Here is a 13,604-nt window from a genome sequence, read left to right as displayed (position 1 = left end):
GCTTTCGAAGCGCAACCGCGGCTCCGGAAAGCCGAATACCTGGAATGGGCTCCGGATCTGCAGCGTAGTGAAGTGTGCATAACAAGCACCTGTCTGAAACATGCTGTGAAGATTAGTGACGTGTTTAATAAGGGAAACAGAAAATCTCACTTCATGCCAACGCAGTCGTACTAAAATGGTGACATTCAGAATAAGGCGACTAATTGGTGCGTGGCTCGCGGAGGTGATGCATGTAAATGTGTTGAGGCGGCCAACGGTTCTGTGTGTGACCTACCAACCTCACACCTCTTGGGGTTTAATGGAAAGTGTGAAGTCTGTCCCAGACTTTTCTGGTCTCTCATCTCTTTCTGTGGCTTGACAGCCGCTTTCTCTGTCTGACGCCCTTTTCCACTTGTGATCTGGTTACACCATCCTCCATGTTTTCTGTACATACCTGTAAAGCTTTTCTATCTGTGCAGTGCATAACCCACTGGACTCTGGGTTTTTAGCGTAGGAACCTTGATGGGAGGGAAACTTTAAAGGCTGTATTAACTGGAGCAGAGCAGACTTCTTCACAGCCTTTGGACCTACAGCTCATTAAATAATAATACAGATCAATGTGAGCTGTTATCACCTCTGCTGTCAGATCAAAACCCTGTTTGAAGCAGAAGAAATGACCAGTGATTAATTTATTTATGACACAATGGTCTCTCTCTTCTCCAGATGGCTGAACCCACGCCTTTGGCATCCGTCTGATTCTCTCTCTTGATTCTTCTCCTCTTCTTACCCGTGTGTCCACAGCTGCTTCCTGTCACTGCTGCTGGTGGCCGCCGTGGTTTGGAAGATCAAACAGAGCTGCTGGGCGTCGCGGCGGCGAGAGGTAAGTCGCTGACGCATGTCCTGAGGGTCCACACTCTGAAATGGTCACTGATGCAGATTTACTGAGTAAATGAACTTAAATCATGCGCTTATGTCATCATTGCATTTTTATTAGGGGGAACATAACATTTTATCTTCATCAGAGTCTGATGGGATGGTTTATGATCACTCTCAAGAAGCCGTGTACTGAATACTTTCCTAAACAAATCAAACCAAGTAGCACGGCATTAAATAACAATTCTGACTTCATGGAAACAATCCGGTTCATTTTTCTGATCTTGAAAATTCACGCAGCAACAGACTCAGTCTTTATTTATTCTTCATGAAGGAAAATATTGCAAAGCACCAACTCTGCTTTTACTACGTCTCAGTGTTAATCCACAGTGGGGTTTGTGTGCTGCTGTACAGTTAGAAGTGTTTTTGGACATACTTGTGTCTCCTGGCGACCATGTTTCAGCTCCCATTAATATTCATACGTGGTGTTTCCCCCAGGCTCCGTGCAGGATTGATTTCTCTATCTGTGCACTTGTAGATCACCCAGCGATATCGCAGTCCTTTTGATAATTAATTCAGTACAGCGATCCTATCGGTCCGTGGATGTCACGCGATTACCTACAGCTGAACACAAAAGAGACGACTTCATTAGCGGCGGCAGAGTCCCCGTGCATTGGCACAAAAACACAAAGTCTCAGTCTGTTACAATTGGCCATCAGCAGCCATTTCGCTGATAGTTTAATGTGCAAAAGTAAAGCTTGCTTTTATCAACTGCGGCCCATTCATGCGACAGGACAGAGGCAGGAGCATGATAGAAAGATAATTATCAGAACAGTAATTCAGAATCTGTTGATGTGTGGACGCAGAGTCAAAAAGCATTTATTAAACCACAGGGCTCCTAACGCGCCACACTCTGAGCTAACAGTGTTTCCCTTGTAAGCTGTCAGCAGGTGAAGTCGCTGAAGTGCGCTGACCTTAATTAACTGGCTCTGTGGCAAAGGCCCAGCACGTGTTGTCTTTCAAGTCTCTCTGAGTCGACTGGAAGAAACTCTAGCCATTAGTTTAGTTGACTGGACGGCATCCAGGTTCCAACGCAGCCTGTGAGGCGTGTGAACGGCGCCACCGCAGCAGTGCACACGACGGTTGTCATCTCTCACTTCAAACTCATTCAGAGGTTTAGATTGACGACAAAAAGTCAAATGAGCAGTGTCAGACGCGCCCGAGTAGCAGTTGTTGGAGACGCGTCGTGACAAAGCTCCCGCGCGATGATAATCACGCTTCCTAAGGCGGCAGCAGCCACAATAGACGTGCTCAGCTTTGGCGTCGTGTTTGCGCCCAGGAAGGAGGCCGAACGCGCGTCTAACGGCGCTGCAGCCTCACCTGCTGCTGTGACTCGAGTAGGAACGGGTGGAGAGCGCTCTTTGCATTTTCATATTGCGTTTCCAGAAGGGTTTGGCCCACCTTTTGAATGAGTGGCTGAAAGGCTGCGAGCGTGTGTGTGTGTGTGTGTGTGTGTGTGTGTGTGTGTGTGTGTGTGTGTGTGTGTGTGTGTGTGTGTGTGTGTGTGTGTGTGTGTGTGTGTGTGTGTGTGTGTGTGTGTGTGTGTGTGTGTGTGTGTGTGTCAGCGTCTGAGGGCATTAAAGCTAATGCTGTGCTTAATGTGAACTTTTTGCTTTATGCTTTTCACGCTCGCCATCCGAGCTGAAGTGCCTTTTGGCTGTAACCCGGCCCCGCAGCGCTGTCATCGCCCTGACCTCTGGATGCCTCTTAACATCCTCCCCTCACCTTCACCACTCCGCAGCTGCGCCCTCTACATGCTCACCTTTAAACAAAATTAGCCTCGGTCGAGAGGATCGCTGTCCCCGGGAAAAATGGACCTGGAAAAACAGGAATGTTGATCGGAACGGCGTTCGTGGAGTCTGTGATTAGAAGGACGCCTGATCACCAGAGTTTAATTTAATTATTTAATTTGAAAAGTGTGCATACAGTACATACTGTACTACACAAACACGCCTGATGCCACAGCCCTGTTTATAAATACTGTACTGTATGAAAGAGCCGTGTGATTGGTGTAAATTATCAATGATTAAAATATGATTGGCAAATTACAGCAATCACGCTGCCAATTTACCGATCTGAAATGTCAACCAACATCATATCAGTGTTAACCTCAAATAAATCTAGAACTAAATGCTCCAACCCTCATGATCTAGACTTTTAGAAGGTGCGTCGCCGCTGATTCAGACTCGATCATATTGGGAAAAGCCACAACAGGCACCGGATACTACTTCCCTAAAGTACAATAGTCAAAATGGTACCTGAGTCATTCTTCCATTCAGCGCTTGGGCGCTTTCAGACCCGCTGCTTAATGAATAAAGATGTTTCTGCCAGCCGCTATTGCAAATAACAGCGGGCTTTCTAATCTATTTTTGAGAAGTCCTTCTGAGTCGCGCAGTTTTGCAATCTAGTGTAATTAAATCATCGGACGCGCTGACGTAAAAATCACTTTTCGCACAAAGTAGGTGTCGCGGCGTCCTGGTTCCAGCGCCATCCGGCCGTGATGGAGAGCTGGAACAGCAGGTGGGGACCTTAATGACGAGCCGCTCTGCCAAGATTAATATCTCTGTCTTAGAGGTGGCTGCGCTAAAATCCTGCCAGACAAAGACACATCAGCTGAGGGGACTTTTAATGATTCCCTCTGCAAAGTCCTCAGCCTCTGGAGTCATCACTTCTGCTTCTTTCCTCTTAATTTGGCCTTATTTTGAAAGTTAAATTCCAACGCCAGGCCTCCTCACATGCAGAAGTTTCCAAAAAACCAAAATTTCAAATATAGGTGCCTCTCAGAGAAAACCCACAAAGACGTGGAATGAATCACGGATCACAGCTCTTCAGACCGAACCGAGGGGAAGGCGTGGGTTGGGAGAAAGCAGATACTATATTAGTTATATAGTGAGCGCCTCGTATCACAGATGTCAGCTTCAATTAGGGCTGTGACTTCTTTAGAAAACGCTCCGCAGCAGCTTTTGGCATCTCACTCGTACCTCTCCTCCTCACGCGCCCTGAGCCGCGAGCGCCGCGTTCGTAAAGATTTACGCCCGGACATAACTTTTCACCGACTCTATTCCCGACTGCGAGATGACATCGAGTAGCTTTTTGTGCAAAGAAGCTTTTTCTTTTACATCCAAAAAATATGTTTTTAAAGCCTCATTACTCCATGTGGTTTTAGGGAGCGCTACACGCGCGATGCTGCCGAACGCACCGTCTGAGAGGTGTTAGTTTTAATTGACGCTCCATTTTTACCTTATCCCGCTCGTGCACAAATTTACACACATTTCCACGTGGCAGACCTGCTTTGATGTCTACGTGTTGGTCTAAATGCGGCGTGACGCCTCGTTCCTGCTGCACAGAAAGCGAGTCATTTTTCCGCCCGCCCGACTCCGCTCTCCGTCTGCAACCAGGAGCCGCTGTGGCGCTGTCCCTCCAGGCTCCCAGCCCACATTGGCTCCCAGTTCCCTCCTGTTACTCAGCGCTTGCATCACCATACAGTGCCACACATTTGCATCTGCTTATTCCCGTGTTTACCTCTGCCCCGTACAGTGGGACACATGTGGCCGATCCATATTCAACGCCTCGGACTCCCTGCTCCTTGCTCATCTGAGCGCTCTGGGAAAACGTGTGAGCTTAAATCTTTAAGTCTCTCTTTGAGTTCCTTTCTTTTTTTTAAGGGAAGCCGTAGAAAGCGCCTCGCTGGAGCAGCTTTGTGGAAGTAAAACAGACCACGAGTCACAGTTCCGAAAGGCAACCAGCACCAAAGCCTACGACGTGTGTGTAACCGGATGAACCAAAGATGTGATGATCTGGTTTCCCATTTAATAGGCGTTGGCCAGCGCTGCCCTTCAGCCGATGAGACATTTATACACGTTAACGCAGAGACAGCTGCTGTTTAAAATCATGGACCTCATCCGTATGATAATAAATCCCTGACACTTTAATGACCTGAGCCACCAGGCACAAAAGGATGAATCTGTCATCTGTTTTGATTTACAGTTTGGTTCTGAAGGGTCAAAGGTTACGACATGAAGGGGTTAAGTGTGTGTGTGTGTGTGTGTGTGTGTGTGTGTGTGTGTGTGTGTGTGTGCGCGTCCCGTCACGCCTCGTGTTTGCATGTTGTTTGGGGGTTAGGCATTCAGCGTCAACCCCCACAAATCTGGCAAGTACCCTGATGATGCCATCCGCCACAATGCATTTTTATCCTGGCACTGGCAGGCGCTCAGCTGTAAATTTTTAGAGCGGAGTAAAAATACATTTCTGACTGTGTTTGAGGTTCTTCTCGCTGTGATAGCAGACGATCACCTGCTGAGACCCGTGAAGGCTTCTGGAACAACCCACCTGTTGGGGTCCGCATTCTTGTCGGCGAGTGTTTCAAAGCGCTTGGGGGGTGTGTTTGTGTGTGTGCGTGTGTGTGTGTGTTTTCTCGTCTCGTGTGTGTGTGTGTGTGTATTCCTGTCCTGCCTGAGTCATAATCAAAGCCTTCCTTTGAGACCTGACAGTTCCTTTGAAGGGGCCCGAGCTGCCAGATGGCAATAGACCGGCCCTGCCGCGGCGGCCATTTTGTGCCACAAAGGCACCAGCCTTTTAGTGGGAATAAAGCACCGCTGCAACCTGTTGGCTGATTATTCCAGCGGGAGCGTTTGAAGGCGAGGAGCGGCGGCTGCAGCTCCCAGTCGAATGACTTCTGCATGCGCCTCATACAAAGCCGGCGTCGCAAAGAGTTGAATTTTCTTATCTGCAGCCGTAATTGCAGCAGCATCGGGTCTCAGGCTCCGCGCGCGGAGGCCGTAACAGACGGAACTGATGAAAGCACGAGAGAAGAGCGAGCGGGCTAATTAGATGGCAGATTCAGCACTAGCATCCCGTGACGGGGTTGTTCATCATGATGCAAAATACTGTAATAATGGCACAGTCGCTCTCTGTGCCTCAGGACACAGTGTGGAAGTCTGTGCTCACATGCACAAAGGCTGGGATTTTAGTACCTGGCGCCGTAGGAGTTGATTCATTCGTATTGATTCATAAAGGGGCAGTAAAGCTCTTAGAATGACTCTGTGGCTCACATTACAATCAGTCTTTTGATGCTCATTGTCAGTTTTGCCGGTGATCTTTCCTCCCGGTTTATCTTCCCCAGCATCTTATATCCCGCCGATGCCGCTGCCTCCATACTGTACCTCCGAAAACCTCCTCCTAATGACAGCGCGCGTATTTACCCGACATCCATCGTGGCCCTAACGCGGACATACATCACGCGTAACTTGGCATATATTAGACGTGTACTGCACCCTGAGGTATCGACAGAAATGCACAATGTGATAATATCTGTGATCGCTGCCGCCGCATCCCAACATGATTAACTGTGTTGCGGGTTCTTTACACTACGCCAGAGGCACCGCCGCCGGGAGGAGGGAGAGGGAGGAAGCCACATAAATGTCTCCAGATACCCTCACATATTTATTACCCCATTAAACTGCCCTCCTCACCCCTTCCCCCCGTTACCACCGCTGCATTGCACGGCTATAAATATGAATGTCAACCAAAGGTGTCAAGGCTCAGGCCGCTGCTGGAAATACCTGCTATTATGCCATAAAATGAGTGGAAAGCTGCTCAATGGCCTGTGATGTGTACACTGAACCTTTTTTCTTTTTTTTTTCCTAATCAAATGTTATACAGCTCAGGTTGTGGGGTGTTAATGAAGTGTTGTGCAGAGCTAGAGCACTCTGAGAATCCTCCCTTTGAGCCTGAACGCGCAGACCGGCCACCGCTTGTGTTCTCCCTTTGATGATGCTGCGAGTGGAAGGCGGACGGTCCGCACGCGAACGCTCCAAAGGAACGAGAGCAGTTCAGAGGCAAAGATCTGAGGCCTTAACAAGACGGGTTGCTGTGAAATAGCTCGGCTTCTTAAAGTCACACATTCCGCTGGCTTTGTTTGAATGTATTAACCTGCCGGTTTTCCCCCCCGAAGAAAAGCAACAGACGCGGCGTCGCCTTCATCACAAGCAATTCGCCGCACGCGTGAAAGGAGGAAAAACACATTGGAAGCAAATCTGTGGCATACAACGAACTGGAGCGCACAAAAGGAAGCGTTAACATGCGTACACGCACGTGTTATTTGTTTCCTTTACAGCAGAAGCGAATTCGTGTGATGGTTGTGGAGAATGTGAGAGATGTCTCGTCGTCCTTGAGCCCTGATCATCATCGCAGCTTTGATGTTCACGCAAAACCCTGCAAAGGTCTATTAAATTATTTGTACTACTTGCCTTTGGTGAATGCACCTACATTCCTCCTCCTGTCAGTTCACGTATAGAAAAAGCGAGAGAACGCGGCTGCGAAATAAACCGCAAAGACGTCGAGTCGAGCGGTTCCTCGGCCGCTCGAGCACAGCCGATGGTCAGCTTTGTGGTGGGTTGGGGGCCTGTGCCATCCAGCTCCTCACCTCGGCCCCTGTCCGTTTCCATCTCCTCCCACCTTGGTAGACGGGGGGGGACCTGTGCGACCTGTGGCCACGCCCTCAGCGTCCAGACGGCTCCTGTGGCGCGCGACTGCAGCGCCTCCAAGCGTGAGCGCGTGGGCCTCGGTCCGTCTTCTCAGAGCGAGTCGGGCAAAGCTGCAACTGAGACATGCGCTCATCCTGCAGCATCACGTACATCGCAAGTTAAAGTGGCCCGTTGTCATGGCGACGCGGGCATAGATAATTGGCTCCAACGTGCAAACATCACCGTTTGATCGACTTTATGCACAAAGGCAGCGGAGTCGGGCAAAAAGACGTCCGTCCCAGTGTCTTTTAGCTTCAACCTGAGACTGACCTCTGCCTCGCAGTGATGCTCTGTACTGAGCACACACTGCTGAGTCACTCCAGTCAGATAGGAGTGAAGGTAAACCTATTTTTCCATGCTCCCGTCACACCTTGGCACAGACCAAGAATAACTTTGCAAATTAGTGTGTACCAAGGAGTAAGCCACGTCTGTCTGAAGTAACCGGAGCCGCGCAGTTAAAAGCTTAAAGGCTCAGCTGGGATTTTACAACTCTGGGAAGTTATCGCAGCAGCAGCCAATATACCGTTCATGATGGCAGTCACAAGGTGAGCTGTAAAAATAGGCCGGCTCCATGAATGAGGCGGCTGTGTTTTATTGCACCGGGGTGTGGCTGTTATCGGATCGAAGCCAGGTTTCCTCGGTGTTAAATATAGCAGCGGCTACTGTACGGCCGAAAGGTCGTGGCAGGATTAAAAACACAGCTGTGCCGCCTGTAGTTCTCATAGAGTGGCTTCAGCGCTAGCTGGTGAACGACGCGCCCGTAACCAGGCGTCCAGTCGGTCTCATCAACCCACGCGCCCGCTCGCATTCAGACTTCACCAGCTTCGCTTTGACTCTCGCGCTGCCTCTCACGCGCGCAGCCCGAGCGCGGCGAGCTCGGCAGCAGATGGTTCGGTGTGAAAGCTCAGTGGAGTGGGAGAGATTGGCACCGAGGCGCTCCGAATAAGCAGGGACCCGGTGTACAATGAGATACGGAGGAGCACATAGAGCTCCGCATCAAATTAGTTTCCAGAATCATGCGTAATGATAAGGAGGCCGCTCCCGACCCCTCCACTACAGTCCCAGCAGCAGATGGCTGGATGTGAATGCAGTTCACACATGAGCAGGGAAGAAAGGGAAACACAATCTCTCCACCTTTACTCTGCAGCTGTAGCCCCCACCTCCCCCCCCCCCCCCCCCCCCCCCCCCCCCCCCCCCTTTTTACGGTGCACTTCTCCATAATGCTCTATAATACATTATAATCTGAGCATCATGGGGATTCAGGTGTAGCTCTGCTTGTGCTTGCCTGGAGCGTTGCACAGCGCTGGTTGGTGGTGAGGTGGACCTTCGTAGCCCATCGGGTGCACGTGTGACTGCAATCATTTAAGAAACGAGACGCCAGTCCGACAGCGGCGTCGGAGTGTGCGGAATAACATCAGGGAGAGTTGGAGCGAGCCAAACTTTATCTTTAGCCCCATTTTCATCCTGGGGACGTGCACTTTTTTTTTTTTCTTTTAATAATCCTCTTATTTTGTTTTCGTTTTCAGAGAGTCAAAAATAGAAGCGTAGGTAGAAGAAAGACATGGAAAAGGAGCAGGAGTTTAAAATACACCAACATGTACACAATGAAATGTGAGGGTAGAATGACGGGTGGACTTGACTTGGACCTGGACGTAGACGGGAACAAAAGCTCCTCGCCTGTGGCTCCACTAAATCCAGCTCTTCGGGCTCTTGTTGACGGCGTGAACTCACCCACTCAACACTCGAAGCCTGTGCGTGAACTGTGGCGTCCGCGACCTTGCGAGGGGCGTTTCGTTGGGAGAGGTGGATGTTACTTTGGCGTAGCCTCCAAATTGAATTCTGCTGCGGCTTCTCTCAGCACCAATAATCGTGCCCTTGAAGGCGGGCTGTTGAGGCCGGGCTCGTCGCTACGGTTCACTGATATTGTGCTCGGCCTGTGCTGCAGAGGGCCAGCGTCGGTTTATGGGGGCGTCCCCCGCACTTTATTACCTGCTCCGTAGCTGTCATGTACGCGTTCAAGATGTCTTCCCCTTTTCCCGCGGTGAGAACACGCGCAGGAATCGCCCCCCCCCCCGCCACGTCTGCCTCTCTTTGTACACTCACCAAATCCACATCTGTACGTTTCAAAGTTGTGGTGATTGACAGTGGAGCAGAGCGGCAGGTGGCTCTCCGGGGGAAACGCTGCGCCTCTAGAACCTGAACAAAAATGCACAGGTGATGATTTTATTTTCGTTTAAAAGCTTTTTCAACTATAATGGTTTTTCTTTTATCCTCGGAGTTGACGACGGAGGGGGGGAAGAATTCCCACATCTCGACAAAGCGAAGCAACTAAATCGTCACCTCATCTTTTTTAACGACGTGAAAGCACATTGACACATTCTTCCCAGAGTAATGTGTTGTTTGTCTCGGCTGTCGGGCGCTATCAGGACATCTCTCCTCCCACCGCTCCAGCTGTGGCGGCAACTGTGGCACCGGGCGCGGGAGACGGGGAAGACCCTCACCTTATCTCACCCTCCACAGAGCACCATTAAGGGGGAGGGACCCGGCGCTCCAGCCGCTCCCTTCACTCCTCGCGGCTGCGGGTGGATGGATCGCTCAAGGTGACCCCGGCAGTGAAGCCACAGCTCTGAGCCGGCGGTCGCGCCTCCATCCCTCACACTTAGCTCACACTTAGCTGCCCTGCGCTGTCGTCTCGCCAGCGACTCCCCACCGCGTTGGGTCTGGGCCTGCGACACGGATCTGCTGCTTTTTAACGGGGCTGACGCAGTGAAACCCGCTTCTCCAGTCAATTACCAGCTAATACAATAACATCTCTAGACATGTAATGATTATCGAACAACTCCTAGTCTTAAAACGCGATGATGAACGGCTCTATCAGGAAATGAATTATCAGCAGATTGGGTTTTTATTATAGCTTTGCTCATTTGGGGCAGTGTCCTCTGTTCATTTCTATTCAACCCTAGATTTTATTTGCTCATAACTCATGAGGATGTCCATTAAAACCAATACTGCGGTAATTCTCTGCGGTCTCTGCAATCCTCCGAAACAGAACTTGGCCGTATGAAAACTATCCGTTTGAAAGCCGAGCTAATTGAATTCTGTGCAGCAGAATGCAAATGATGGAAGAGGGAAGCTCGCCCTTGAAACCGGCGCTGATCAGATTTAGGCCTCACAAGCGATAAACTCTGGAAATGTTTACTTTCGTCCTAAGCATCTAAACATTTAATGACTTTTATTTATAGTTGGCAGTGACTTTTTATTGAGCACATCATCCCTGGAACATGTTTCCTGGTCACTGCAGCAGCTTCAGCTTCAAGGCGCCTGTAGATTAAGTAGAGCGCGGCGTTAAGATTCCACGAGAGCCCTCTTCCTCCTCCTCCTCCTCCTGCTGCTGCTGCCGCCGCTCTCTCCTAGGGTCAGCGTTTGGCTGCACCACCATGCAGAACAAAAGGCCCACCTCCAAGGTGATCAATCCTGAAGCGAGCGGCGAGGTTAGGCGATGAGACGGAGCAGCAGGCAGCGCTGAAGGTCACCTACCACAGGAGGCTGCGAGGCTCCGGGACGGCGCGCGTGCTGTAAAGGGAAGACCCTGTCAGCGGAAGAAAAAACACTGATCACAGACGCTGTAGCCGCGCACATCGTTTCCTGCTAGCATGCGCGGTGCATGTGCACGGGCCGGTGCTATTTTTGGGCTTGTGGAGGTTCAGGGTTTGCAGAATCAGGTGCAGCTGGATGAATAATAGATGGTGTCTGTGTGCGGTCTGCTTGGATTTATAGCTGCTTCTCTGCAGTTTGTAGTGGTGTCACTCACACTGTGTGCGCCCGGCCCCCTCCCAGGTCCCCAGACGCCTCTAAACCCTGTTAATCTTAATTCCACCCAGACGATGCATAGAATTAGAGTTTGGATCGGCGCCAGTCGCCTTATTGCTCGCAATCTAGAGGCCGGCTTATGATCCCAGACGTGCTGCACTGTAGGTGACCCTCATCTGTCCTGGTGGCATCTAAACCTGAGCCCCCCCCCCCCCCCCCCCCCCCCCCCCCACGCTCTGGAGCTGCTGGAGCCTGGCTTAGACTAAGCCCAGGAACCTCTGTCAAAGCGCCGCTCCTGTGCTCTCTGATTCTGTTTCATCTCATCACCGGGCTGTCTTCACTTTACCTTGATTCACTTCTTCCTCCTCCTCACCTTCTTATTCAAGTCTCCTCTTCTTCTCACTGTAAAGTCAACAGCTGGGAAACCTCTGACCCACAGGGATGAATGGAGTGGTTTAATGATGGCTGTTTTTGGGCTAATGGAGCCGTGCTGGTTGTTCCACCTGCACTTTTCGCCACTGTCTCGCTCCCTGAGCGCGTCTCCCGTTCTGTGACAGCTTCCTCTGTCTCTCGCCAGCGACGGGTGACGGACGACGCACGACGCACGCATCGTGACACGCAGCGCAGCTGGTGGGCCGGGGGTTTACGCGTTGTTCTAAGCATGTGACGCACATTGAAATGACATGCTGGACTCATTCATCAGCGCCGCCGAGTCGTTACAGATGAGTTATGTCACCTGGACACAGGACTCGGCTGTTTACGCGTTGTATGAGCAGGGCCAGGTGTTACTGACAGCTTGGCAGGCAATTCAAACACACCACACACGTCTCCCCGCTAGAAACGCTCATTTCTCATCTGATCTGCTCGGTTTCTGCTGCTCTTTAGTCCAAAATCTGCTGTGCTTCTCTTTGTGGTTGTGTTCATTGAAAGCCGTTGTGACTTTAGGAGATCTGAGTGGTTGCTGCGTTGATCCATTAAATGCTCCCTCAGTGAATCTTCCCAGTAATTGCTTCATCGAAGGGTTTCTTTGTTTTCTATCCTCCTTCACGTCCGCTTTCATCTCGTCACAACTTTATATTCACGTGGTCTCTTAGCATTGATCGCCCAACTTTGTCCGAGAAAGTTTACACTGTACAGGAAGTGAGGGAAGCGGCTGCACAGAAGGGGGGGGGGTGATGGACGGAGAGGCGTTTGGCACGGACGGAAGCGTCGGGGTAAGATGGCAGGAGAAGAGAGAAGAAGAGAGACAATGGGATGTGGAGATGATGAGTGGGCGAGCGAGGGAGGGAGAGAGGGAGGGCGGGATCAAAGCCTTCTCCCTTGTCAGTATTCACAGCGTGCGTCCTCTACCCCCCACCTCAGCGCCGGAGAGATGGAAAGATGAAGCAGCGAGCAGCTAACATCACTTCACAGATGAAGACTTTCTTTCTCCTCTCTCTACACTTTCCCTCCCTCCCTCCGCAGTTTCCCCTCAGTGAGGCTGACGGATGATTGAGAGCTCTATCGACAGAATTTTTAACCACGCGCATCAATAAATAATCGCCTTAATACAGAGACGGCGTGTTTGTTCAGCTCCGTCCACGCGCTGCGTTGGTAAAACGGGGTCCGCGGCCTCCCGGGGGCGGCCCCTCGCACGCGCTCGTCTCCAGGCTGCTTCCTGCCCGTGTTCCGCCATCACTCTCTCATCCATCATTTCCCGTCTCTTCTGCATCCTGCTTTCTGTTTTCCTCCCTCCTCTCGTGTGCGCTGCTGACGCACTCGGTCTCTGGCTCGCTGCTGCTCACTACACACGGGATGTAGGAGAGCCAGTGGAAGTGCTCTGATGCTGCGGCTCGGACCGTCGCTGATTTACCTGCAGCTCCAGTGAAACAGACGTCACACCGTCAGTGGCTCAAAGGGATACGCAGTTATAAAGTCTTCACAAACCAGAACCCAACGGTGCAGTTTCCAGCTTCTATCAGTTTTATCATCATTACTTTGTTTTGCAACTGTACTGTTATGATTCACTCTCGTCCACATCATTTATGCCATTAAACAGGCATCTGCTTTCTGTACAGTGTTTTTATAATCCCCCATATAAGTGGCCAACACCAAGCAGATGGCCAAAACATTTGGGACCAACTGGTGAACGCAGAGGAATTCTTCAGCATCTAAAGAACTAGATATTGTGTAGATGCGACCATTAAACTCAACCCTAATGTGTGTATGAATAGTGCACTTGGTGCAGATCCGTTTGGAGCTTGTTGTGATGGTCTAAAACATCTATTAACACACATTTATGAAGTTCTGTTTCCAATCACAACCTACTTAAATTAATGAATTTTACATTGTTACATTGTTGCTTGTTGCAAATAATAT

The 13,604-nt window shown here is 50.5% G+C and overlaps 1 protein-coding gene across 2 annotated transcripts in view; it reads left to right on the top strand.

Annotated features, from left to right (window-relative positions):
- atrn (attractin) overlaps positions 1 to 13,604 on the top strand; it is a 73,414-nt gene that overhangs the window by 45,662 nt on the left and 14,148 nt on the right. For both annotated transcript variants that reach the window (XM_041069041.2, XM_029139090.3), the window contains exon 26: positions 781 to 859. In XM_041069041.2, the coding sequence (XP_040924975.1) occupies positions 781 to 859 (79 nt within the window). The remainder of the gene's footprint in view (positions 1 to 780; positions 860 to 13,604) is intronic.

This window comes from Betta splendens, chromosome 22, assembly GCF_900634795.4.
Source record: "Betta splendens chromosome 22, fBetSpl5.4, whole genome shotgun sequence".
Lineage (NCBI taxonomy): Eukaryota > Metazoa > Chordata > Actinopteri > Anabantiformes > Osphronemidae > Betta > Betta splendens.
This window is presented reverse-complemented; position numbering and strand designations above follow the sequence as displayed.